The 27796-nt window shown below is 39.4% G+C and overlaps 1 protein-coding gene across 2 annotated transcripts; it reads left to right on the top strand.

The window, feature by feature from the left end:
* On the top strand, window positions 1–27415 carry APH1B (aph-1 homolog B, gamma-secretase subunit). Of its 2 annotated transcripts, XM_054565313.1 has the most exons (7): window positions 1–157; window positions 1484–1654; window positions 6328–6398; window positions 7206–7328; window positions 20256–20383; window positions 24823–25017; window positions 26251–27415. In XM_054565313.1, exons 1-6 carry the CDS (start codon window positions 45–47, stop codon window positions 24988–24990), a joined length of 774 nt encoding a protein of 257 aa, XP_054421288.1. In that variant the 5' UTR covers window positions 1–44; the 3' UTR covers window positions 24991–25017; window positions 26251–27415. The 2 variants fall into 2 exon arrangements, with proteins under 2 accessions (XP_054421288.1, XP_054421289.1); XM_054565314.1 differs by lacking the exon at window positions 7206–7328.
* Window positions 27416–27796: the final 381 nt, after the last annotated feature.

Raw genomic sequence — 27796 nt, 5'->3', positions numbered from 1 at the left:
CCTCGCGTCCGCGCCTGGCCCCCGGGCCTGTTTTAGCGGTCGCCATGACGGCGGCCGTGTTCTTCGGCTGCGCCTTCATTGCCTTCGGGCCTGCGCTCGCCCTCTACATCGTCACCATCGCCACGGAGCCATTGCGCATCATCTTCCTCATCGTCGGGTGAGGCGGTTGCGCTGGGAAACCTGGACCCCGGGCTCCCCTCCCCACCGGGGGGTATTGGCGACCCCCAGCGTCCCTACCAAACGGCTGGACCATGTTGGGCTTTGGAGGGGAGAGGGATTGAGATGAGGAGAGCAGAGACCCCGTTCCTCTGGGACTCCTCGCCGGCTTCCAAGGGTCAGCGGGAAACGAACACGAGCCCCAGGACCCCAGAGGGCGGGCTCTGGGGAAGGAGCTCACACTATGGGTCTCAGAAAACCCTGATACTTGGCTCCTCAGTTTTTGCGTAGGGTCCGTGGGTGAGCTTTAGTGAGTCCTGAAGCCACTTAAATTGTATGAAAAAGTGGATAAGTTCAGATATGCATGTTTTATTTTTCTGGAGACGGGGGTCCTGAGTTAACAGGCTTTTCACAGGCTTCTGTAATCCCACAGGGGTTAAGAGCCATAGCACCTGCACATCAGTGCTTTAAAATATACCGATGCCCAACCCTACCCCAGAACAACTAAACCGGAATGCCTAGGGGGTGGGGCAGGCGACGGATTTTATTATTTTTTTAACTCCGCAAGTGATTCAGGTGTGCAGCCAAAGAGTGGGAACCTGTACAAACAGAAGCACCTGTCAGTGAGTCTCTCCTCAGGAGCTTGGGAAATACCGAACTCTGGTGGTGAATATGGTCATAATCCCAGTTTTCCTCTGGCAGCTCTTACCACTTTCCCCTGTGCCACTACGCCCTTGATGCTCACTTGGCACTTGGAGAAACAGCCCGTCTAGCCCAGTGGTGCTCACCTTTCCTCAGATTCTCCACCTCTCACAGCTGTATTGGAAGTGCTGCATCACATTATCATTTAAAAAGCGATAGAGATTTGGGCAAAAGATTTGTAAAACTTGTTGTAATCATTAAAATCCACAGGAATGCTGTAAAAACCAGGCCTGGAAAAGTGACCTAGATCAGAATGCAGGTTTTCAACTTCTAAATTTTATACCAATCACTCTGTTACTAGAGATGTAGACTTTTTTTTTTTTTCCTGGAAAAGACACTTATATTTGCACATTAATGAGCAAAGCTTTAATTACGAAGAGTAACAAAGTTTCCAGTTAGACAGTCCTTAGCAGATAGTCTGAAGATACTAACAAATAATAGGGTCACAGAAAAGAGTGATTGTTAGGAAAAATCCCAAATTCCTTGTGGATTGCATGTTCATCTCACCAGGGAAAATTCACTGTTGATTAAGAAAAATAGATCCAGAGCATCACTTTACAAACACTTAAAAAAAAATTAATCCTCTCCTTATGTTTACTTGTGACTCTTTTCCCCCAATTTTCAGAGCTTTCTTCTGGTTGGTATCGCTACTGCTCTCCTCCCTTGTCTGGTTCGTGGCAAGAACCATTACTGACGGCGAAGATGAATCAATACAGAAATATCTGCTGATCTTTGGAGTGTTAATCTCAGTTCTTATCCAAGAGATGTTTCGGTTTGCATATTACAGACTTTTAAAGTAAGTTAAATATTTGTTTACCTTTTCCCCAGTTAATTTAAATTATGATTTAATAATTTGAGACAATGTAATTGGGTATTTGAGGGTCCATGCCTTCCTTTGTAGTTTGAAGCCAAGGGATTAGAACATTTCCAACCTGAAAATATGAGTAGTTTAACTTGTAGATATTCCTTTCTTCATTCACTTATTCAAAAATATTTTTTGAGAATTTACCCAATGCCAGTCATTATTCTAGGGACTGAGGATACATCATGATTAAAAGACAGTTTCTGGCCTCATATTATAGTGGAAAGAGAGAGACAACCACTGAATAAGAAAATATGTTGTATATTAGAAGATATGAGTAAGACAATTCATTGTGTATTAGAAGATAAATGCCATGAAGAAAAAGAAGCTAAAGAATACTGAAACAACAAAACTGTTCCACCTTAGAATTTACATCAGCCCCTCTTTGCCACCAGCTAAAATAAATAATTCTTATAGAGATTATACCTACCATTATTTTGATTGTATTAGGGGAAATGGGGGTTCATTTTGTGATATTTAATGTGATTTCTTATCCGTAATAGAAAAACACATTTTTTCAGGAAACAATGCATACGAGTTCCCTTTAGGGAATCTTAGGCCAGAAAGTAGGTCATCTGAGATTCATGAGGACCTCACATGAAACCACTGCTTTGAATCACAGCTTGAACTTAGAACCATAGTTTCTTTCAGCCAGTCATGAGATTGGCTTTGATTATGTACTAAGACTTAAAATGGTAGATGTGCTCTTAACCTTTTAGCAAATGAGATTGTTAAGCCACTCCATGAATTTCAGGGATATAACCAAGATAGAACTTCAACAATGTCTCTTATAATAACTTCTGGGTAATTTGTTTTTGCTGATATGCTAGTCTTTCAACATTTTGTACTTATTGTTTTTAATAACATTGAAATTTAATAATGAAACAATTTAAATTACAAATTGAAGAGCATGAAGTCAGTGCTTACAAGCAAAAGTCATATCTTAGAAAAGGTTTAAAAATGAAATTTCCATTAGTTCTTAGAAATATTAAAAAAGCAAGCAACAAATATCAAAGATAAAATTTGTTTCCATGGGAACACAGTATTCTTAACAGATGGACATTCATCTGGTATGCAGCAGCTACTACCACTCTAAAATTAAATTTAACTGTAGAATACTATTAAGATAATCAAAATCTCCCTCTTCCTGACCTCTGCCCCATTCAAGAGCCACACAGTCAACTGAAATCTCTGTCACATGGTAGTCACCTTATCTCTCTCATGGCTGAACATTCCTCATTTCTTCACCTGACCATCAAAGGACATGTCTGTGGCTTCCAAACCTTTTCTGGTCCCTGTTCTTTCCTGTCAGTCGCCATGTCCCCTTTTGTCAGGGCCTGGAGTTTACCCCTGCTCGGGACCCAGCAGAGGACTCTGCTGTGATCGCAGTAGTGCAGAGGACAGTGGCCCTTCCCGCCCTTGACTGGGCACTGTATTCTTAAGAACTCAGCCTCAAGTTGCACTGGATTTTCCTGTCAGCAACATCTTTGGCTCATGTTGTTTTTGCATTTTCACATACGATGGTTCTAATTTTGAAGCAAAATTTTGAATAGATTTTCACAGTTTAGGACATGGATTTAGTAAACCTTTAGGACTTTAGATTCTAAAACCTGACTTACCTAGAGTGGCTGAATAGGCATCTGTTTGTTTATCACAGTTCCCACCTGAAATGCAGCTCTCTATCGGCACTAACCCGTGGTTCCAAAGGGCTGCACGCTGAGCATTGGTTGACATCTTTAATGAGGCAGAGGGAGTAGGGTCATGTGCAGAAGGAGTTACGGCCGTCAGTCCACACGCTCTTGTGCCAGCAACTTCAGAGAGGCCTGTTTGGCTTTCTGGAAAAACCATGTTTACTGCTCCAAAATTTGCAAACAGATATTAGGACGAACCTGTATTGACAGGTGCCTTTGATTGCCTTTGCAAAATGCATCTTTAGCCAGCCTTTGGAATATTGTACAATATCTTTCTAGCAGATTTTAGAAATGTTGGATGTTATGTAGTTATGTGTTAAAACAAATTTGAGAATTATGATACTTTATTCATGGCTAACAGTTATATAGATACATTTAAGTTCCCTTAATGATATACCACATTCAAATATAGGCACTGATTTAATCAATATTTTAAGTATTCCACTGCCAAAGTACATTTTGAACATTTAAATTTAAAGTACTGCCTCAATAAAATTTTTGCTATCTGAATTTGATGCCAAGATGAAAATATGGAGAGTTTGCACCAGTATTTTTTTTACACATATGGACTTGAATCAAAATATTTATCATCGCAGTTTAATGTAATTTTTTTTATGGGTCAGGCCTTAAGAACAGTACTTTATCTTGAATGAGTGAAATGTAAGTTTCAGCCAAGCAGAGTTGTACTGTGAGAAATTGGCTTGTGGCCACATGTGATAGCCCTTTCTTCCTTAATTTCTTTTTAAAAATCCAAGTTATGGTCCTGTATGTACATACATTGGAATTTTTTTGGCTTGGATTGAAGCTTTTGCAGTTTAATGCAATTTTTGTCTTGTAATGCTAATACTATATAAATATTTGGTAATTTTAGAAAGTCTTCCATTTATTGAAAACATCTAAGATAACCATTGCTATAATTTCTTAAAAGACATGTCTATTTTAAAAAATTTCTAAAATGGTATATTTAATTTATAAGTGTATTTCTTGGTACTATCCCTCTTTTACACACAGTCCAAAGAAAGAATCAGAACAAATGAGAAAGACAGAATGATTTATCTGAGTATTTCAAAGTTTGTATTTAAAAAACTTAGGCTTTTGCTTTGTGTTCTTGGAAACTATAATAAATGAAAACAAAGAATTTTCCGCTTCAGTACAGCGGTCACAGTAAGAGCGCTGTCCCTTACGTCATCAGTCGTGTGTTCTGTCAGGAACACGGAAACTGATGGTGTTTTGTCCTTTTTCACTTCCTAACCTTGACATGGAGAACTTGTAGTGCCATAGAATTCTCCTCCCACAAACTTGTGATAAAAAATGAGGAAACTTTTTACCTTTTGAGTTCATATATTTAATATATTTGTCATAGCAGTACTTTGCTCTACCAAATAGCAAAAAGCTTTTATTCATTACTGAGCAGTTTATATAAAACAGAAATTGTACAGGATTTATTGATTCTATTACATCATTATATTCGTTTGTTGATGGATGTTATTACTACTGTCTATGTTTCTAAGCTTTAGTTAGCATTTAACAACATTCCGGTGACAGGTAAGTTTATTTTTTAGGAGAACCGGGCATTTTAGTTGGTTACTGCTCCAGAGAAAGAAGTTGACAGTCATTGGCTCATATCCTTGCTACCAAATGATGCTACCAAGTGGAAAACACTGAAATAGCAAACTGTTTCGAGTCTAGAAAAACAAAATACTTTTTTCATTGTGCTTAATGCTATTTTAGTTGAACTCTGCATTGCTTTAATTTAATGATATTTATATTTATTGTAGATATAATTTAAATACCCTTTGAGTCAGGATCCTTGTTGCAGGTTTCTAGCCAACAAGGGTTAATAATAGTGACCATAGTGGAAATGACCAGCCACACCTTGCCTTCCTAACACATCTGTGTTGTCCACAGCAGAAGCCCAGATATGATCGCTCTGAGGATTATTTTTTATTAAACAGTATTCTAATCTTTCATTTGGGTATTCATTTAGTTTCTTTTCTGAGGATAGCATTTTCTTTTTTTAAGGTTTATTCATTTACTTTTAGAGAGAGGGGAAGGGAGGGAGAAAGAGAAGGAGAGAAACAACGATGTGAGAAACACGGATCGGTTGCCTCTTATACATGCCCCAACCAGAGACGCAACCTACAACCCAGATGTTTGCCCTGACCAAGAATTGAACAGGCGACCTTTCGCCTTTCAAGATGATGCCCAACCCACTGAGCCACACTGGTAGCCACTCCTGAGGGTAGCATTTCCTTCTCCCCTGAAGCCCATTTGGAGGAGAGGGGGCATGAAACAAATATGTAAAATAGATGACCATATAATTAAATGTCCATGTAGGAGTTCATACCATCAGTATTGTAGGATTTAAAAGAAAGGATAGAGAGGGATTACCAGTCATTGGTAAAGGTGGTTTCTTGGAGAAATTGCTGCCGGAGCTAGACTTTGAAGGTCGGTTACAATTGAGGTTCTACAGAGTGGAAGCTAGAAGGGAGGGTGGCAGAGTAAGTGCAGCCCAGGTGGGAGATAAAACAAAATACCAGCACAATGGGACGGAAGATATGTTTCTTTGGGAATAGGAAAAAATTCAGAGTGGTAGATGCCACAGGATATTGAACGAAGTATCAGAAGTATCAGAAGAACGAAAGTAGTCAGAAGTACTGCTTTTTTACTGATGGCTTGTTTATTTATATTTTTCTTATTTTTCTCTTTTATGTGAAAGTCAAATAAAAGGCAAAAATGGGTTGGAAATTATGGTAATTGAAAATTTGCTGCGTTTTTGTTTAAATGGATTTTAGATTTATAGTATAGCCTTGTCAAACACCTCAGTAGGTATCTGGATTTTGAAGTATCTTGTGTATTTTCCTAATATACTCCTTTTTTCTTTTTTAAAAAATTACCCGTGTGGTTTTATTTTAGAAAAGCCAATGAGGGTTTGAAGATTATAAACCCGGATGAGACAGCACCTTCTATGCGATTGCTGGCCTATGGTAAGTTAGAACTGCATGGTGTCATTACAGGGGGGGATAAAAATCAAATTTGGCATAAAAGCCATTTTTATCTTTTATATCATTGTAGATATAGTATTTATTAGTGCCTTGGTAAATTGGTGTACACTGTTTAGTTTTCTAGCTCCTCAGGCCCTTAGGTAATGGGATTGCAGGTGTGTCCATTAAATATTAGCCAGGTTTGAAAGTTAGGTTTTTAACACTCCAGTTAATTAGCAAATTCTAAGTGAGGTTGCTCTTACCACCTTCCCTGAGTAGTTACCACGACTGTGGTTGTACTAGGAGGACTCTGTATATTACTAGTTAATACCTCTGCACATTTCTCTTTTAGAACTGTGTTTTAAAGATTAGATCTAGGTCTGTAAGTTGAATCACCCAGCTTGGCCCAGGGATCCCTCCTTACAATGCACAGTCACCCTTCCAGTGCAATTCCCAGTTCCAAGCCATCAAACTGAATTCTGCAGACTCTATTACCATAAACTAAACCCAGAGCTTTAGCATCGTATGCTTGTCTACCTCATCTACTGCTTCTGTGCCTGCTAGACTTTTTGTCTCTCCTTTTTCTTTTCTCTGCTACATTCTATTTTTCATTTCCTTTCCTCTACCTCCTTCTCACTCAATTCATTTTTTAGCCAAGCATGGCCTTTCCTGAGGCAGCGTTCCACTGTCTTTCCAATGGCATGCGCACCCTTTCCCCTCCAACAAAATAGTATTTCCTAGTCCTTGGACATTTTATTTGAAGAAAATCATAGCATGAAAGAGTTTAACAGTGTTTTTATTTCTCTTTAGTTTCTGGCCTGGGCTTTGGAATCATGAGTGGAGTATTTTCCTTTGTAAATACCCTGTCTGACTCCTTGGGACCAGGCACAGTGGGCATTCATGGAGACTCTCCCCAGTTCTTCCTAAATTCAGGTGGGTGCCTGGTAGCTGTGAGTGTTTCGGCTTCTAGTCTAAATTATCTTTTCCTATTGGAGTTCTCTGGCTTAGGAATTCAAGTGAATAGAAGTTTATGTTATACTTTGTAAAGGCAAAATACAGTTAGACACCACAGGGTAAAGGACCTAGGAAAATAAAAAGTTTGGTTAGAATATTTTAGAATTTTAGAGTGGAATTTAGCTTGTACAAAGTTTATTTTATTTTTATTTTATTATATTAACGATGTTGCTGTAGAGTTGATATATTACAAGTGAGTTTTTATAGGCTATATGATTTTTTATTAGTTTATATTTTTCTTAATATAAGCCCTAATCTTTTTAAATTATATTTTATTGATTATGCTATTACAGTTGTCCTGAATTTTTCCCCTTTGCCTCCCTCCACCCAGCACCCCCCACTCCCTCAGGCAGTCCCCCCACCGTTGTTCATGCCCTTGGGTCATGCATATGGGTTCTTTGGCTCCTTCATTTCCTATACTGTACTTTACGTCCCCATGGCTATTCTGTAACTGCCTATTTGTACTTAGTCCTCTCACCTCTTCACCCATTATCCCTCTCCCCCCTCCTATTTGGCAACCATCAAAATGCTCTCCATAGCCATGATTCTGTCTCTGTTCTTCCTGTTTGCTTAGTTTGTTTTTTAGATTCAGTTGTTGATAGATATGTATTTTTGCCATTTTATTGTTCATAGTTTTGATCTTTGTCTTAAATAAGTCCCTTTAACATTTCATACAGTAGTGGTTTGGGATGATGAACTACTTTAGTTTTTTTCTTGTCTGGGAAGCTCTTTATCTGCCCCTCAATCCTAAATGATAGCTTTGCTGGGTAGAGCAATCTTGGCTGTAGGTCCCTGCATCCATCTTGTTTGGGACTCTCTGTGCTTCCTGGACTTATATGTCTATTTCCTTCACCAAATTAAGGAAGTTTTCTTTCACTATTTTTTCAAACAGATTTCCAATTTCTTGCTCTTTCTCTTTTCCGTCTGGCACCCCTGTGATGCAAATGTTGGAAATCTTTAAGTTGTATCAGAGGCTGCTTATACTATCTTTTTGTATTCTTTTTTCTTCTTGTTGTTCTGATTGGTTGTTTTTTGCTTCCTTATGTTCCAAATCATTGATTTGATTCTTGGCTTCATCTACTCCACTGTTGTTTCCCTGTAAATTATTCTTTTTTTCAATTAGTGTATCCTTGGTTTCTGACTGGATTTTTTTTTGTTTTTATGCTGTTGAGGTTCTCACTAAGTTTCTTGAGTATCCTCATAACCAGTACTTGGAACTCTGCATTTGATAGATTGCATATCTCCATTTTGTTTAGCTATTTTTCTGTGGTTTTGATCTGTTCTTTTATTTGGGCCGTGTTTCTTTGTCTCCTCATTTTGGGAGCCTCCCTGTGTTTTGTTTCTATGTATTAGATAGAGCTGTTGGACTCCATGTCTTGATAGTATGGCCTAATGTAGTAGGTGTCCTATGGGGTCCAGTGGCACAGCCTCCCCTATCACCCAAGCTGGGTACTTGAGGTGTACCCTTCATGTGGGCTGTGTACACCCTCAACTTGTAGTTGACCCTTGGTTGCTGTTGGCAGATCAGTGGGAGGGATTTGCCAGGCCAGTCAGCTGCCAGGATTGGCTGTGACCACTGACCACCAGCCTCAGCCCTCCATGGAGGATCAGCTGTGCAGAGGCAGGGTGGTGGTGCTCTGACATGGTCTGTAGCTGTCCACGGGGTGCGCAGGCCCTGGTGTTTCCTGTGTGGTGCAGGCTAAGGTCAGGCCCCACCCGTGTTTTGCCCAAGGCCACATTGCCTGAGCTACAAAGCAATCTGAAATGGCTGCTACTTGTGCTGGGCTTGTAGATTCCCAGGTGAAACCAAGCTGTGAATCTAGATTGACTGCTGCTCGTGCTGGGCCTGGGGTGGAGTCTCTGGAGATCTCTAAGGTGGGTCAAACAGTGTTAGTCAGGTCGATGGGGTCTCAGATAGGGCACCAGCTTGCTGGTTCTGTGGGGGTAGGGTTTAGAAAAGGGACAGTGGCCTCTGCTCGCCTTGATGCCAGACACTTCAGTTTCTTCCTGTATATCACTGGTGCCTTTCAATCTGCTACCATGGTGCTGGAGCTCAGAGGGAGTGAGTCTGAGTATGTGCATCTCTCTGTGGATTCTTTAAGAGGAACTGCTTGGGGCTCCAGCAGTTTCTTTCACCAACTCAATCCCTGCTGGGTTTTGAAGCCAGAAGTTGTGGCGACTTTTCTTCCTGGCACTGGAACCCTGGGCTGGCAGGGCCTGGTGTGGGTCTGGGACTCCTCGCTCCCAAGATATCCCTCCAGAAATTTTATCCACCACACGTGGGTGAGGGACCAGCCCATTCTGTATCTGCACCCTTCCCACCTGTCTGGATGGATGTGGTTTCTTTAATTCCGTAGTTGTCAGACTTCCATTTAACTCGATTTCTGATGGGAACCAGTGATAGTTTTTCTATGTTTTAGTTGTAATTTTGATGCGGTTGTGCGAAGAGGCAAGCCATGTCTGCCTACACTGCCATCTTGACTAGAAGTCAGCCTTAATCATTAATTAATTTGTTATCTTGGCCCCTTTTTGGAATAGGCAGTGTAATTTAATCTTGAAATTGAGAGGATAAAATGGTTTTTGTTTAATGTAAAGTAATGTGGTATATCAGAAAAGGTATGTATCATTTAAAGAATAACAACTCATCTTCCCTGTTCCTTTAAAACTAGCACATTAGCAAGAACTTAAGAGTCCCTTTTTCCTCATTACTCCTCCCTCATTGGTAACCATTGTCCTGATTTTGGGCTGTTAATTCCCTAGGTTAATCAGGTTTGAAAGTTTGGTCTTTAACATGTATACATGTTTTGTTTTAAAGGTATCGGGTTGTCCAAAAAGTTCGTGTAGTTTTTTCTGAACCATGGCTTTCATAGTACTTAGTTGTCTTTAACTTCATTTGAAACAATTTTTTTAGATTGTGTTGTGACAACTGTCATACCAGCATACATTTTTTTAAAAACCTAGCAAAATTGGTGAACTTTTGTGCAGCCATTTTAATATTGAAGATGAAAGAAAATATGCAACATTTTCAGCACGTTACACTTTATTATTACAAGAAAGGTAAAAACACAACTGCAATGCAAAAAATGATTTGTGCAGTGTATGGAGAAGGTGCTTTTGGCCAAATAATTTTTGCTGTGGGGCTGTCTTATGCATTGGAAGATGTTTAGCAACACCCCAGCCTCTACCCTATAGAAGCCAATAGCAGGAGACAGCCAACATACTCCAAATATCCAAATCAATAAAGTTATTGGTAAAAATGAAAAATGTGTCTTATTTTATGGAAAAAACCATACCGACTTTTTGGCCAATCCAATAAAACATGAAAGTTTTATGTTCATGTATGTATCTGAAAGAAAATTAATATTTAGTTTTCCAGCTTTTGAATATTTAAAAATAAATTATACTGTATTCTTTAGAAAGTGAGAGGAAAAAACAATAGATGAATCGATCCTTTTATCCAAAGATACAATATAAAAAGACCAACTCATTTAAAAGTGCTTTTTTCCCCCACAAGATAAAAATTGTCATGATGATGCAGTGATCACACATTTGAGAGTTGGTAATGTGCATAATCAACATATGATTCCTCCTACATTTTATAAAAAGAATCTTTTAAAAGTGTTTTTTAAAAAACCCACTATATGATTTGTTATCTGCACAAGTTAATATTGAAATAAGTGACCCCATTCACATATTTTTAAAACTAAATCATTATTTAACTTCTACACTGAAGTAATTTCTGTACTCAAAGAAGTTAGCCTTTAGTAGGGGAAATAAGACCCCAAAAAAGTGATTAAGCATTTCTATACAGTTTAATAATAGAAAGGATATAAGGAGATAAGACCAAATTTTAAAAAATACTGCTGCAGAAGTTCAGAGACATTCTGCATGTTGCAGGGATCCTTGAACCCCCTGGACGCTTTCTGCCATTTCAGCAGGGCTTAGCATTTCTTGTGTGGATGATTACCTTCAACCCCCAACTGGTTAGTCTTTCCTCAACACCCTCTCCATGTGAATCCATCCTGTACGCAGCCACCAAACTACCCTTCCCTGTACAAAATGTGTAATGGCTGTCCAAGGTCTCTAGGGTAGAGCAAAGCCCTGTACATTGGGCTGCAAGTTAGAGGGCTGGAAAGTGAATTAATGGGTCGTACGTACTTGGTGGTGTTTCCAACATAGAAAATTATTTTCTTTTTAAACATTCCATAATTAGAATTTTTTTTAATGGTTATAGTACTTACTGAGTGTCGGGTTTTTAGAACAGATGTAATAATAATAGCTAAAGTCTGTTAGTGTCGAGTATAAATGAACAAAAATATAATCAGGAGAGAGTTTTGCCATACAGTTCTCCATATTTTCTTAAAGTGGCCTGTTATACTGCTTACAGCAGCAACTTTCTTTTGGTTCTGAAGTGGCATTCTCCTCCTGGAACTTATTTTTCCGCTTCTTTCACTAGATGGTGCTAATTCACTTTGGAAAGCTAGTTTGTTTTTCTAGGACTAGCTTTAAATGATTCTTTTGGAAGAAAGTAAAAGAAACATATGCTAACAGTTTGAGGATTGTATTTGTAATTTCTACACATTCAGAGGAAAATTTACAAAAAATAGAATATTTAATGCCTGGCTAAGTTAGGGTGACAGGCTGACCGCGCTGTGAATGCGCGCTTACAGAGTGAAAGAACAGCTGTTAACTTCATCATGTGCAGGAGTTTCTTATTTGTTGCAACCTTGTTCTTTAGAGCATACACTTTGAATTCTACATTTAAGAAATTACTTTTTTTTTCACATTTAAAAATAACCTATAATTTGTATATATTTTTGTCACTTATAATTACTATTGTTACCATTTATTTAGTCATGAGCTCATTTTTAATTTTTCAGTTAAATCTATAAATTTATATGTCAGTTTAACATATCCATTAGAAATAAGTAATAAAATAAGGAATATGGGGGTCATTAATTAGTATATCTATATTAGTATAAGATATATACTATATGATATCTGTATGTACATGGGTTTTCATGGTCTAGGTAGGTATAGTTTATAGATAACATATATGTTAATTCTGTTTTATTTGTTATTATGCAGTAGACTAGCTTTAGAATCATTACTATTTCTTCGTAATGCTATATAGAGGCAAAAGCATGGGGCTTAGAATCCTAAGTTCAGGTCTTATCCTGGCTCATTAATTTAGTATTTTTAATAAGGCCATTTGATCATTTAATCACTCATTTCAAATAATTTTTAAGCATTTTTATTCAATAGGATTTATATCAAGCAATGAAAATACATCTCAGTAAATGTCTGTACCCTGCACTCATGCTAGGGAATGAAGACAACAGCTAATTATAAGGAAGTGTGATAAATAATGTGATGAGGAAGAACCTAGAGTACAAGGAAGACAAGCTCTAACCCATGCTCAGATGGTATTGTACTTCTCCTTTGTAGGACTTACTGCAGTTGTAGTAATTGGTAAACTGTGTAGTTACTTGTTTAGGTCTTTCTCTCCAATGAGATGTTAAGGACTCTCTGTCTTGTTCATTGCAGAATCCCTAGCACCTTGTAGAATATTTTGTTGTTAGATGGACTCATAAATATTTATTTTAAAAAATGAAAGCTAGGCACAGCTTATGGAAAAAGTGCTATTTGAATAGAGACTTAATGGATGAATGCAGTCATGCCCAGGAATATGTGTTGAGAATGTGTCACTAGGCAATTTTGTCCTTGTGCGAGCATCAGAATGTATTTATACAAACCTAGGTGGTATAGCCTGCTACATGCCTAGGCTATATGGTGCAGCCTATTTTCCTTAGGCTGCAAGCCTGTACAGCATGTTACTGCATAAAATAATATAAGATTTATTCAAACACAAGAGAAGATGATGCAATCAGGAGACACAGTAACATGAGAGGTAGGAGTCTGCTGCCCACAGAACTTGGCAAAGGAAGACCACTAAGCCTTTCCCTAGGAGAATTTGATACGATCAGGCCCCATATAGATATTGTGTTGTGTTCTGAGCATTGTGATTTAACAGGAGTTCTGAAGAACTAAAATTGGTATAGAACATTGTCAGTGTGGTGAAAGATCTAGAAGCTATGTGCTGTGAGGTACGATTGAAGGAAGAATACTGATCTTGAAGAAAAATGAAAGTAAGAGGGATGTGGGAGATTCCATTTTTGTCCCAATTTGTCATTCCTCTGTAATAGAATTATACATCCACATCCTTACCTGGCCTCTCATACTTTACTTCCAGAATGTACTTTACTTCCCTGCCCTTGACTTTGAGCTCACTCATGTGATTTGAATGGGCAGATCAGTGGATGTGATGTGAGTCAGAGGCTTAAAAGCACCTGTATGGTTGGCCTGTCCTCTTGGGCTCTGGTCATGGGCCATGAGAACATGCCCTACACAGTTAATGCCCACATGGCCTGGGCCCCAGAATGGACATGTACAGCAGAGACCTGGGCCCAGCACCCTGCGGCAGAGCTGCCCAGCTGAAGCGAGCCTTAATTAGTCAAAGCATAGTCAGCCTTTAGACCAGTGAGCATGAGAGTAAGTTTTCGCCTTTGTAATCCAGTGTGTCAATGAGGTTTTTTAAATTTATTCCCTTTCTTTCACAATATTTTAAAGTATAATCTCTACAATGTGGCAGTTTGTTAAATGTTTAGATTTTTAAATGAAACTCTTTTCAGTCAAGACTCTCTCAAATAACTCTACATTACCAACTATGAGGTAGTAGAGAAAAATATAACATCTATTAATCACACAGAGAAAATGATAGGCACAGAGATTAATCTGCAGTTTTTATCCTCTTCTCAATTCATTAGAATCTTAATTTCTTATAATAAATTAATCACAACTAACTGCATTGGCTATGAAACAAGGGATACTCTATATGCTGTAACATGTCAAGTTTATCATTAAAATATATTTTTTCCTTATATGTTTTCATTATATCAGTTGTGTAATAGTCTTTCCTTCAAGCTGCTCAAAAACAGAATGGAAAATTGTAATTCTGGAATGTCCTTTCACCGACCCTTGGCCTAGTCGCCTGTGATACATTATCAGGTATGCAGAGCACAGGCAGCCGCCTCCAGGCAGTGCTGTGCAAGCAGGCAGCCCAGTGGATTACTTCACAGAGCCTGGCAGAAAGAATGGCACTGGCTGTGGCGCTGACGCTTGGCGGCTCTTCCAGATACATCCCAGGCCACACTGCTGTTTCCTCCCTCCCATGACTGAGTGGCCAGCCCCTGCTGACCGTTTTGTAGCCTCGGCAGTTTGGGGTCTTCTGCTTCTCTGTTCTCATCAGGCCCTCTTTCTTCTTCATCGTGAACTGGTCCTTATTTTTTTCGTCCACTGCTGCCTTTAACTTCAGGTGGTTATTTTGTGTTTAGTAAGTTTTTTTTTTCCCTTCAGTCGGTCTCACAGAGGTTTTTTTCATAGCCGTGATGAGCAGGATACTACCTTGTACAGATGATTCGCACTGAAAAAAATAAAAATAAAAATAATACTTTTTAAATAATTTGAAAGGGGCAAAGAACCCACCCTGTTTTCAACCTCACGAGTCAGTCTGGCCTTCCTCAGCGACCTCAGCCTGCCTCTGTGCGGCTCCATGGCTGTGTCGGGAGGATGTGCTGCGGCTCCTGGCGTTTGCTGACCTGCTTCCTGCCCACGTCTCACCAAGGATGCTCTTCAGCACAGGGCCCCTTGCGCCGGTCCGCTCTCCCTTCTCTCTGTAGCTCTGCTGCAGACAACCAGGATGCCCACATCAGGGCTGCTGCATCACACAATTTGGGGGAATCGTAACACGGTAACGTGTTTTATTGGTGCACTGTGCAGTTTTCCAACACAATTCCTGAAATGGGTTTTAGCCAAATTTCCCAGAACTGGACTTTTCTTATTATATACATAAATCTTTATGTTTTGAAATCTTTATGGTTCCTTTAAGAAAGTAAGCAACCTTGAGGCTTATTTTAAAGGATAGATCTTTTTCACCTTTTCCATTATCCTAAAGTTATTCACCAAAGATTTACCTGAATATTTTGATTTACAAAGGTTTACTTGAATATCAGTCTTGAGATTGAAGTCCCTTGAAATTCAGGTCCTCATCATGGGCTCCTTTTCTATCTTTAGGGGCATTTTCTCCTACATTCGGTAGAACAGTGACTTGAAATACTGCTGACTTCAGAAATTCTGGAGGCCAGAAGACAGTGAGACAACATTTCCTCATGTGGCCAACACACTTGCATCCTTCCTATGGCTCAGCACAAAAACTTTGGACTAATTTCCAATTCTTTTCTTTGTCTCCTAATTCACGTTCAATACAACTACAAATCTTATCTCCAACTTCTATTTAAATCTCCACGCAAGTTCTTATGGGCTTGCTTTTGCTTTTATATATGACAGCAGGAATAGGTGGTTTGGGAGCTAGTTTGGAACAAGCATTTAAAGAAAAGTTAAATCTGCTGGTGCTGAAACTGTTCTAGGCCTGAAGTAAACATGCAGAGTTCCTAGTTAATTTCAAGAAGTCAATGAAGCATGACTACAAAGTGATAACATTCTGAGAGCCCACACTCACCGTCTGCTGCCAGAAGGTGGGTCCCCATTAGGTATTTATACATACCCCAGGATCCTGTGAGCACTACTGTAGAGCCCTGTTCCCAATGGCAACTCCAGCCACTGAGTTTTGGTGCAGTTTATTATGGAGCATTTTTGTGACAATAGGTGACTAATAATAGAGTTTCAAGTATTTTTTAACATGTTACTTATGAAAAAAAGAGTTGACTTGTGACAATTCAAAGAACCTTCCTTGGATCAACAAGGATTCTAGGCTTTCTCAGCACTATTGATATTTGGGGTCAGATAATTCTTTGTTTAAGGGAGGAGGCTGTCTTGTGTATTGTAGGATGCTCAACAGTACCCCTGGTTTATATGTACTATATGCCAGAGACATCCCACCCCAGTTGTGGTAACCAAAAATGTTGACAAACATTGATTAATGACTTATAGGGGCAAAATTATCCCAGCTGAGAATCACGGAGTTAGAAGGCAGATTTGGGTTTAGTTTGAGAATGAACTTTCCTACAGTGACTGTTTGAATGAAGTAAACTCTTAAAATGGAAGTATTTGAAGTGGACTCTGTGGGATCTACTTTTTCATCACATAGGGGATTAGATCAGACAGCTTCTACGGGGCTTCCCACTGACTCCACACTGATGAGCTAACTAGTGAGGAGAGAATGTCTTTGTTCTTCAACATGTGCGAGAGGGACTTTAAACATAAAATTATATCCTTGGCAGTCTTTTTGGCTCATAAACATGCTTTGAGGGCATTTTCATAAATATCAAATGATAAATGCTACTTAAACACCTGTAATCATTTTAATTGCTTTCAGGATATCTCCTTTATGATCTGGTTGGCATTAAGAGACAGTACTATGCCTTTCTTATGGCTATGTAATATGAGATGATTTTCAAAATGTCTCTTTTTAACCTTGGTGAATGTTATTTGATTATAATATGTGTACCTGTATCACAATAAACTAGGTCACAGAATTCTCTTACATTTTTTTAAAGCAAAAGTTTAAATCCCTTTTACAGGAAAGACATTTTCAGAAACATTAATTTAGTTCTGTGGCCTGACTTCTACTAGGGCTAGGTTGTTGGAGATTGCTCAAGAATCCAGAGAATTTCTGCAGCCCGGAGGGATGGAGGAGAGTCTCTCACTTCTCAGAGCCCTGACACCCTAGGCCCTTCACTCGGGGAGAAAAAAAGCCAGAAGCCAATTGTCAATCACATCTTGTCTGTTGCTGCCACCACCCAGCAGCAACCCTCTCTGGCATGGCTAGAGACACGCTGAAGTCCTCAGGGGGAACCAAAAGATAGCAGTTTCTGTGCTGGCAGAATCCAGTATTAGAATTAGTTGCTATCCTAGGCTATTATCTTTGCAAGGACAGAAAAGTAGGTATCAGGAATGAGGGAGAGAGGGACAGATATGAAAATGAGGATACTTATGAATCTGTGGGCTAGAGTATTAGGGGTATGTTCAGGAAGGATAAAAAAACCAAATAGTTACATGTAGTCTCTTAAAGATAACACTGAAACATTTTTCTTAGAGATAGGTTAGACTGAAATACTCTGTACCAAGATAATTTGATTTAAAAGATTATTAGAAGAGGATGTCCATTACTGAACCTGACAGTACAATTTCATACATATAATACTTATTAGAATTGTTCAGCTTTCTGATTAGTGTTTTAAAACATTACAAAATATGGAAGCTCCTTTCACTAACCTGGATTATAAGCAAATTTTGATAATGTTATGGCTAATTTAGAGGAGTTTTTTTCCTACTTTTAAGACTATTAGAATAAAACAAATTTTAGGGTTAGATTCACCGAAGGACTTTTAGAATTTTCTATTTAGGAACATGAAATGAGAAAGGTTTTGTAATGAAAAGATAATACCCTATAGATACTATTAGCAAATCTTCATTTCTAATTGGAATTAATTCCATTTACTAGAGAGAAGTATCAAAGTGGTATGTTTGTTGCTCTAGATACATGTATGTGGCAGAATAGTTGAAATATCCAAGTCTTGGTTTCTGTTGGACCTCTAACCAATTTAGGAGAGAATAAACAATAAAACCCCAGTATTCCAAATAGCACATTGTAATAGTAAAAAGACTTATCATGACCATGGAAGCCAGCCAGAAAATAGTGTTCACTAATACATAAGCAGTCAAATAGAAGTGTACAGTGTTTTAATAATAATTCAAGAGGTCCCTGTTAGATAGTGCGTTGATAGGGCAGTAAACTGAAAAGGTGGGGCAGAGCACAGTGAGACTGTGTTTTGTGCACCGCAATACCCTCGGTACGGAGGACAGTGCCTGGCATAGACAGGCGTAGACTGACTTGGCTTTAGAGACAAGGTCAATCCATCACAGGTTTTGTTTGTTTGATTGTTTGTTTTTTGTTTTGTTTTTTTAGCAGGAAAGGGCCTTGCAAACAGAAATATGGACTTAGAATTTGGGAAAAGGGTCAGGGCTAATGATATCTTGAGGACCCTAGTGTGAAACTCACCAACAAGGTTGAGAATGAACTGAAAGTTCTCTAAGTTGGAGCATTTTCCACGTAGCTGAACTCCAGGACTTGACCGTAGGAGCATGATTGGCTGCTTTCAGTGTTCGTTTCATGGTAACGCTTAAACAGTAGGGCAAACATAAGCTGACAAACCGATGACACATTAATGGTATCATTGCTTTCTCTTAACATTTCATTGACATCTACGTTTTAGAAAAACCCTGGAGTGTGAAATTTGTGCCTGTGCAGGTTGTAGTTTCTACCCTGGTCTTTTCTGACATAAACTCAACTCCTGAGCATCTTCGGGGGTCTCAACTCCATACCACCGCATCACCAGACATCCGTCTCAGGGCAGCTTCCCTTTCCAGGGTCATCACTGGGATTAAAATACACCATTTGAGTTTAGTCTACCATTGTCCCAGAGTTTTAAAAAATCCCTTTTCTATTTTAGTTAAAGTATTCACCGTCATTTATGGAAATGGTGGCATGCTGTCATTAGATGTAACAACTTGCTTTTCTACAGCCACAGTAGCTACGTCTTTTTAATATTGTTTTTTGTGTTTTTGACTCTATGTAAGTGAAATAATAGTCATTTTTTCACAATATCGTTTTTTCTTCCACTCAGCATTATATTCTAGAGATCTTATATATTGTAGGTCATATAGTATTCCAGGTGTGAATATACTACAGTTTATGTATTCTGGTAATGATGGACATTTTTTGTTATTACAAATAATGCTGATAGAAATATTCACATATGTATGTCCTTGTGCAAATTATATGAGAGTTTCTGTAGGGCAGTGGTTCTCAAACTTGACTGCATCAGAATCAACTGGAGGGATGTTTAAACAGGTTCCTGGGTTCATTGCACCTCATTCTGTAAGTCTGGGGGGGGGGTCCCAAGAATTTGCATTTCTAACAAGTTCTCAGGTGTGAAAGATCTATTGATTCCAGAACTAACTGCTTCCGAGTATAGATTTAGCTGCAGAATTGCTAGAGTGAAATAGAAGATGCAGACTTTTAACTTTAGTAGATAACACTAGATTGTTAGCTACGAGCAGTGTGAAAGAGAATCCTCAGACTTAAAGTTTTGCCAGTCTGGTAGGTGTTAACAGTATCTTATTACAAGGCCAAAAAAGGGAAATCTATGTGCGTTTATTTTTTTTATGTTAAAGCTTTCAGAATATATGGAACTTCACCATTTTAAATGGAAGAATGTTATCCAGGACACACACATGTACACACAGTATTCCACAGGAAAAGCTGTGTGTGCTAATCAAATTCAATTTTACTTGCTAAACAAGAATCTTAGGTAATTATTTTAATGTTTAATATTTTAATTCTTCCTGTGGCCTTTAAAAAAAAACCCAAGGAGAAATTTAACTTTAGTGAAAAGGTTTGTTTAAACTGAAGATATTCCTTTTAATTGAGAAAAGCCTCTCTTAATAAGTGCAGAAGGCTAATTTAGAAGGAGCTGATTAGATACCACATAGTGCATTCCTCAGAGGACCTCCTTGAAAGCCAGATTCAGGTCTTTTTAACAGGCTCACTGTCTAGAGAAGCTGCTGCAGATCTGACCCCTTGTTCAGAAATATTGCTTTCTGAGTGACTGAGCAAACGTGTGTTAAGGTCCTGCTTCTGTCTGATGGTAAACCCGCACAATGGCGTGGTGTACCCCAAGCGCCTGTGTATCCTGACCTGTGTTCACTGGGCTTTTGCGTCTGTTGTTCGTATGAGAAGACACTAATGTATGACTTGTCTTTCAGCTTTCATGACGCTGGTTATCATATTGCTGCACATGTTCTGGGGTATTGTATTTTTTGATGGCTGTGAGAAGAAAAATTGGTATGCCCTTCTGGTAGTTCTTCTGACCCACCTGCTGGTGTCAGCCCTGGTGAGTATCGCCACTGTGCGCGCACGGTTGTTGGGAGCGCGAGTCCCCCTCTCTCAAGCGGTAGGCTCCACTCTAAATGGAGTGCGTGCTCTTGGGAAACTGAGAAAATTCAGAAAAGTTGTTTAAAAGAAGGGATGAACAATAGATAAATCATCAAAGTCTTACTACAGAAAGACGACTACTAATTTGTTGGCTGATCTCAGTAAAGATTTTTTTTCTCCTGTCTTTCTTTTTTAATGGTACAGTCAAACCTGAAATAGTCTTGCATTAAGCTTTGCCATGTAACATTTCTTAAGCAATTTACATGTTCTTGTAAATCCTTTTAACATATAAATTTTAATGGCTTTATATCAGTATATAAAGATTATATTATAGTGTGCTTAAGTGACTGATCCCTTCTGTTTCTACTTTTGGTTGTTATAATGCTGGCTTGGACATCTTTGTACATGAAACTTTTTCAATATGTTGTTCCAAGGACTAGAGTCATGAAGTCAAATGGTCTGAATATTTTTAAAGCCCTTGGTACAAATTGCTAAAATACTGTCCACAGGGTTGTACCATTTTTACTCTATCTCATCAATAACAAGAATGACCATTTCACTCCCGTCTCTCTAACATTATAATGATGCCAGTTTTCAAAAGAAGTGTTTAAAAATAAAACATGACTAAATACATTTTTAAGTACTATTGAATGCCTCGGGTCTGACTTTTATTACAGTTTGTCGGATATTTACATCAGAATTCTCCCTATCACTGCCTTATCCAGACCCTTATTATTTTTAATCTAAAGGACTTAGAAGGTTTCCTCTGATGGTGTCCTGCCTCATGCTGCTCTCCTCTCCACCCATTTAGAACTTACATCAGGTGTTCTTATACTGGCCTCCTTATTCTCTGATCCAGTCTGATTACCTCTCCCACCTAAAGCCTTTCAGTGATGCAGGATACTAACATTTCCCTTAATATGATGGCAATTATGTAAAATCAAATCTTCATGGAAAAAACACTGGAAAGAAAATGCATTAAAATATTACCAGCATTGATCTCAGCATGGATTCTTTTATTCTTTGTAGTTTTTGGCATGTTCCAAATTTTCTACAGCATTTTATAATCAGAAAGGAAGTTACATGAAAAAGCAAATATCTTTCTTATGGATCCAGTTGACCATGCATTTGACAAATAGTTTATCGAGTGCCTTCTATGTTCCAGGTACTGTTCTAGGTGAACAAAAACAGTTTAGTGACTAAAATAAAGATTCCTGTCTTTATAATCTAGTGGGGAGAAAGAGGCAATAAGCAAGAGACATAATAAGGAATTATATAGTATGCTAGAAATTGATAGGTACTGTGGAAGAAAGGAGGAGTAGAGAAGGTTAAAGGGGATCCAGCACATGGGAGATGGAGGGATGCCGACTTTCTGAGTTAGGCAGTCAGATTAGGCTTCATTGGGAAGGTGACATTTGAGCAAAGACATGAAGCAGAGTTGGCTGTGTGGCTGGCGGAGAAGGAGTATCCTGAATTGAGCAGCCAGAGGCAGAAGATGGAGCATGTCTTTATATGTTTATTGGCCATTTGGATAATCCTTTTGTGAAATGCCTGTTCAAGTCTTTTGCCCATCATTCTATTGCATTGTCTGTCTTTTTTGTTTTGATTTTTGGGGGTTCTTTATATATTATTTAAAAGAGGCCTTTGTCAGGTGTATGTATTGCAAAACTTCTTCCATAAGCTTGTCTGCCTTTATATTCTCCTAATGTCTTTTTATGAACAAAAATTTAATTGTTGGTTTCTTTATGGTTTGCATTTAAAAATCAGTGGATTTGAGGTACAGAATTAGTCTGAAAAAGAACCCAGAAAATGTTCAATGCCTACCATGCCTACAGATGCCTCTTGAGAAAAGCATTCTTTTTACATAAGGTGCTACCTGCAAAGAGCTGATAGGCAGGGTTGGTGCCTTAGCCAGGGACATGCGCAAGGAGGGTGAGCCTGAGGAAAGTGAGGAGCTTTGGAGGCCCTCCCCTGTCCCTGATAGGCAGAGGTGTATGGTGACAAACTGACCCAATCAGATCCTCTCCTTTGTTTTTTGTTTTTCAAAAAACATTTTATGTATTTTTTTAGAGATGGGGGAGGGAGCGAGAAAGAGAGGGAGAAAAACATTGATGTGTGAGAGAAACAGATCAGTCCTTTGCCTCTTGCACACACTCCACTGGGGACTTGGCCTGCAACCCAGGTATGTGCCCTGACCAGGAATCAAACCAGAGATCTTTCAGTTCACAGGCCAGCACTCAACCCTCTCAGCCATACCAGCCAGGGCAATCCTCTCCTTTGTTAAGAATAAATGCTAGGCTAGATGAGAACCTGTCTTCCATCTTTCCCTGGCTCAGCAGAGGCTCCCTCCTTCTGTCAAAGGTCAGTTAGTTCCCTGACTTGGGGCTAGACCCAATTCTTTCTGGCTTAAGAACTTGACTCCTTTGATTGTGTCCTTTTCCTGTATCATCAGCCTTCCATCTGCTCATCAACTTATTGCCTTTTCCCCTTCTTGCCACCACCCCTTTTTTCCTGTTCCCATCACAGCAAAACTTCTCATCGTTATCCCCACAAATTCTGTCTTCCTTTCTTCACCTCTCATACTTCTAGTGCAACCTGGCATCTACTCAACTGCACCTGTAAAACTGCACTTGTCAAGGTCAAAAAGGACCTCCATTTTTCCAGATCTAATGGACATTGTTCTTTTTTTACCTCAGCAACCTTAAAAAGAGTTGACCACCTTCTTGAAATGGTGTTCTCTTTTGACTTCCGCATCACTGTGTCCAGATTTTCCTCTCACCTCACTGCTTGCTCTTTTCAGAGTCCTTTGTTGACTCGTTTTCACTAAGTCAAGCCACTAAAGTGATATTGACACTTCTAATTTGCTCCTGTGATACTGAACAGCACAAATAATTTATAAATGTTCTCAGGGCTTGTTCTTGACTTCTCTTTTCCCTTCTCTCTACAGTAGTTCCATGGGTAATTACATTCATAGCTGTGGCTTTAAATACCATCTATAGAATGTGGCTCTATATATTCCTTTCTCTAGCCCAGACCTCGCCCCTCCCATACTCATATAGTTAGCTGCTTACCTGACACCTGCTTTTTGAAATCTCACAGTCAAGTCACTCTTAGCGTGTCTTCTTTGGACTTGATTCTCAACCACCGCTCCAAGCTCGGTCTTCTTCAAGTCTTTGTTATCTCATTAAATAGCACCACCATTTACCTAAAGTCAGAAACATGGAAGTCATTCTTGGCCTCTCAGTCTCCCTCACACTCCATCCATTGGCAAGGCCTGTCAGTTCTCATCATCCACTCTCCATCTCTGCCTCCACCACCCTGGTCTGAGGCACCCTCCTGAACTCTCCTCATGCAGTACAAAATCTTCCTAACTAGTCTCACTGCTTTCATCACAGCCTCCTTTACTCCTCTGCAGTTTTAAAAATCTAAATCAAGTCATTCAGCTCTCCTATCTAAAACGCTTTGCGACACTCCGTTGCACTAACTGTAAAATCCACATTCCTTACCAGCATGCTTTGTAGCTGGCCCCTGCCCTCCTCTCTGCCCTCATCTCCTGTGCTGCCCCTCCATCCCTACATACGATGATACTGACGCTTTCCAGGTTCTCAGCTGACCGAGCTCCTTCGATTCGCTCCCTCAGTCTGCGTGGGCTGGCTCACTCCTCCTCCTGTATGTCTCAGTCTAAATGCGACTTCCTCAGGGCCTCCCTTGACCACTCTAGGTAGATCGCCGTATTCTTACCTACCCTATCACTGTCACAATTATAATTATTCGGATCTAGCATTCATTACAATTTGTAATTATTTAATTAATTTATTTCTTCATTTATTACCTGTCTGCCTTATTAGTATGTGAGCTCTATTAGGATAGACACTACGGTCTTTACCGCTGTGTAACGGAGTGCCTCTTGGCCTCCGGTCCCATCGCTGCTCTTCAGGTGAACTTTTGGGACCCAAAGCAATGGAGCAGCTGAAAAAGAGATGCTGTTCCTTCATGTTCCTTTGGATACTAAGGATTCATCCTAAAGTAACTTGGACTTGTCTGGCTTTCTTCCAAATTCTAAGAGCCAGTTAACAGAAATGATGATAAAGTGGGCCCAGTTATATAATATGTACTTTCTCTTGGGTATTCCATGAGATTCTGGCTTCTGATTACCTTCTAGGGTTGCCATTTGAATACAACAAAGCACAGATCTGTGGGCTGGTATCTTTTGACTAGGTTAGTCTATGTGTTTTGCGGGTTCTGGTGGGTGTTCTTCAAGACATGACGTACATTGTATGTTTGGTGAAACACACCCCAGCTATTACAAGTGTTTCATATTTCCCTTTGTCTTTGGTTGTTCCATATGTTTAATAAGCTAGCTGTTATTACCCAAGCTGATTTATTTTTCCTTTGCAGACCTTCATTAGTCCTCACTATGCGATAAGTCTGGTGTCAGCATACGTGATCATGGTGCTCATGGGCACCTGGGCATTCTTTGTGGCTGGAGGCAGCTGCCGAAGCCTGAAGATGTGCCTGCTATGCCAAGACAAGGACTTCCTCCTCTTCAACCCGCGCTCCAGATAACCTCTGAGAACCTGCACCTCTCAAACAGTAAGCCACGTCTTTAGAGGAAGCACAACTGTGCCTTTTTCTAAAATTCCCTTTTCCCTGTGGAATTTAGTAAAAACGAAACTAACTAGATATGGCTTTCGTGCAACACTCTCTGAAAGGGAGTTTGTCCTGGCTGCACATGAGAACCAGTTGGCAGGGAAGCATAAAGAATACTGATTTCTGGGCTTTGCCCACCCAGTGTAATTGGTCTGGGCATTTGGCAATTTAATTTGTAATTTTTTATTTATTTTTATTTTATTGTATTTTTTTTTCCATGCAGTAATTTTTAAAAGCTTCCTAGATGACTGGTGCAGCCAGGTTCAGAACCATCGGTGCCCAAATAGGAGCTTCCTGAGACCACCACAAGTAAATAAGAATCAGATGTTCAGCTGTCTCCTCACTCCCCTTGTGCTGAATGTCAAATCCTGGTCAGCCTTTGTCTTTTTCAGTTCTGAAGTCACAAAAGGCTAAAGGGCTAGCATCTCTGTGAACTGTTCTCATGTACTTCACTACCCTGTTTTATGAGGACATGGTAGTCTGTGCATCAAAATACAATAGTAAATTGCACTGACTTACTTTGATAATTTAGCCAAAGTAAGCTATTTATTAACAAGCAGTTATTTGTAGTTTCTCCAGTCTTGATTTTACTTTCCAAGGCATTACATTGTTTTCGAACATAGATTCAGTTTCTTTAACTAAACACCAATTATTTTCTGAATTCCTGGGAAAGCATTATAAAACCAAGGATTTTTGTGCCATTCTGTTGTCTCCCCTGAGTTTAAGGCTTTTCATGGGCTCTGGCCTGCAGCCGAGTGCCAGTTGCTGGGCTCGTTGAGGTGACTCGCGCCTTTCTCTCTGAGCAGCACTGCAGGCTGCTGAGTGACGGACCCTGCAAAGGGCCTCAGTGGAGCTGGAAGAAGTTTATGACAAAAACAAACGAAAAGGGTGGTGTTGACACTTTTAATTTGCTCCTGGGATATTAACCAGCACTTCCTCCCTAATGGCATAGGTGTAAAGTTGGGAATATGTCTCAAACTGCCAAATTCAGGCTTTTACATAATCTATGTAGTCTATAGATCTAGTAAATGTCTTTGGGCTTTGGTAGCAGATACAGCATTCCTTTTATAGGAATGCCCAAGGTGTGTGTTCAGCTTCTAAACAACCCTTTTGATTTCCTTTATGAAGGGGAAACGCCAGTGAACTGTGCCTTTACTCACTAGAAATTGTTCCCAGGTGATGGCTTTAGGAAGCTGATGGTGTGAAATGGAAATTTCCAACACATTAAAGTGATAGATACCCTCAGTGAATCCCATCTGTGCAGTAGAACATCCAGATGAAGTCGGAGCAGCAATGGCAGGGCTCACCGGTGACGTGACAGATGGAAGGGTTTGACAGTGCCGTAGTGGGGAAGAGTCGTGAACGTGTTCAAAATGGGAATGTGGCCAGTGTTTTGGGCCAGCCACTCATCATTCCAGGGACCAGGACCTTACACTGGAACCTTTCTCAGTGAAATCCCCTCGCATGTTTAAATTACTGGAATTTCTCAGTCTAGTGATTCAAGAGCAGTAGGGTTTCTAGCAAGGCTGTGAATAGTCTGATAAGCAATTACAGTCATTCCCCTGAGGTCTACTTCAATACTCATACCAATGCTTCTGCTGGAGTTTGCAGTTTCCCACCTTTATACAAGATTTCCTTAGACTCAAAGAGTCATAGGCAATGTCAAGGACATAGAGACTAAATAGTGCAATTTACTCTGCAGAGCTGGAACAAGATACCCACTGAACTGGGCTTTATTCCTATTGGAACATGGTATTTTTTGTTGAACAGAATAAGAAAAATACATAGTTGGTTATTACTATTGATTTATAAATCTCTTATATTGATAACCTGATAAAATATTTGCTGATCTATAAATGTAGAAAAATCTGAGAATACTAATGTTAGTCATATTTGAGCCCTGAGGATGTCCTCTGTGCATTGATAGTTTAATATTAAGAAGCTGAAATGTTGTAAAATCTCACTTATAAAAGCTTCTCAGGTGAGGAAATTTTCTTTGATGGTGAGACTGTTGTCTTAGTTCAAGAAGTAATAACCTTTGATGACCTGTGAGTAAAGGAACTTTGTATTCCTGGTTTCTCTTAGAACGTGAGCATTGCCATAGTTAGCGTAGGCACTGTTGTTGCAAATAACCTACTAGCCTTGCTTTGCCTGATGCCAGGGAAGCCCAGGGGGGAGAATATAGTCATCTTGTGTTGCTACACACACACACACACACACACATACACACTCTCTCTCTCTCTCTCTCTCTCTCTCTCAAAAATTTTGGCATCTATAATGAGCTTTCTGAACCCTGACAGTATTTGGAAAGGAGGAGGTGCCTGACAGTGTTTGGAGAAGAGGAGGAGGTGGTGATGATGTTGTGTGCTGTCCTCCACACAGGACTTTCTCAGTTTGGAGGGAAATGTAGGTATAGTAAAGTTGACCTTGGAATGTGAATATTGTTGCAGCTCTTGAATATGTTGCCATGTGAATAATAGAGATTGCTTTTGTTGCTCTTTAATAAATTTGTATTTATTTTTAATTCATTTGAATTAGTAGTAGTAACCAGAGAAGTTGTGTTACCTTGCTCCTGGCCTGCCTAACGGGCCGGATAGCCCTTTCAGTGTATCTTAATGAAGATATAGCTAAAGGAATAAATGATGATATCTGCAGACTGCATAGAAAATGGTTTTTGTTCCGAATATTAATGTCTTTATACTCAAACACATTTCAGTGATTG

The sequence above is a fragment of the Pteronotus mesoamericanus genome, unplaced genomic scaffold (genome assembly GCF_021234165.1).
Source record: "Pteronotus mesoamericanus isolate MK-2021 breed Mesoamerican mustached bat unplaced genomic scaffold, CSHL_Meso_final contig_164, whole genome shotgun sequence".
NCBI classification, from domain to species: domain Eukaryota; kingdom Metazoa; phylum Chordata; class Mammalia; order Chiroptera; family Mormoopidae; genus Pteronotus; species Pteronotus mesoamericanus.
The sequence above is the reverse complement of the archived record's forward strand: the minus strand, read 5'-3'. Positions and strand labels throughout refer to the sequence as shown.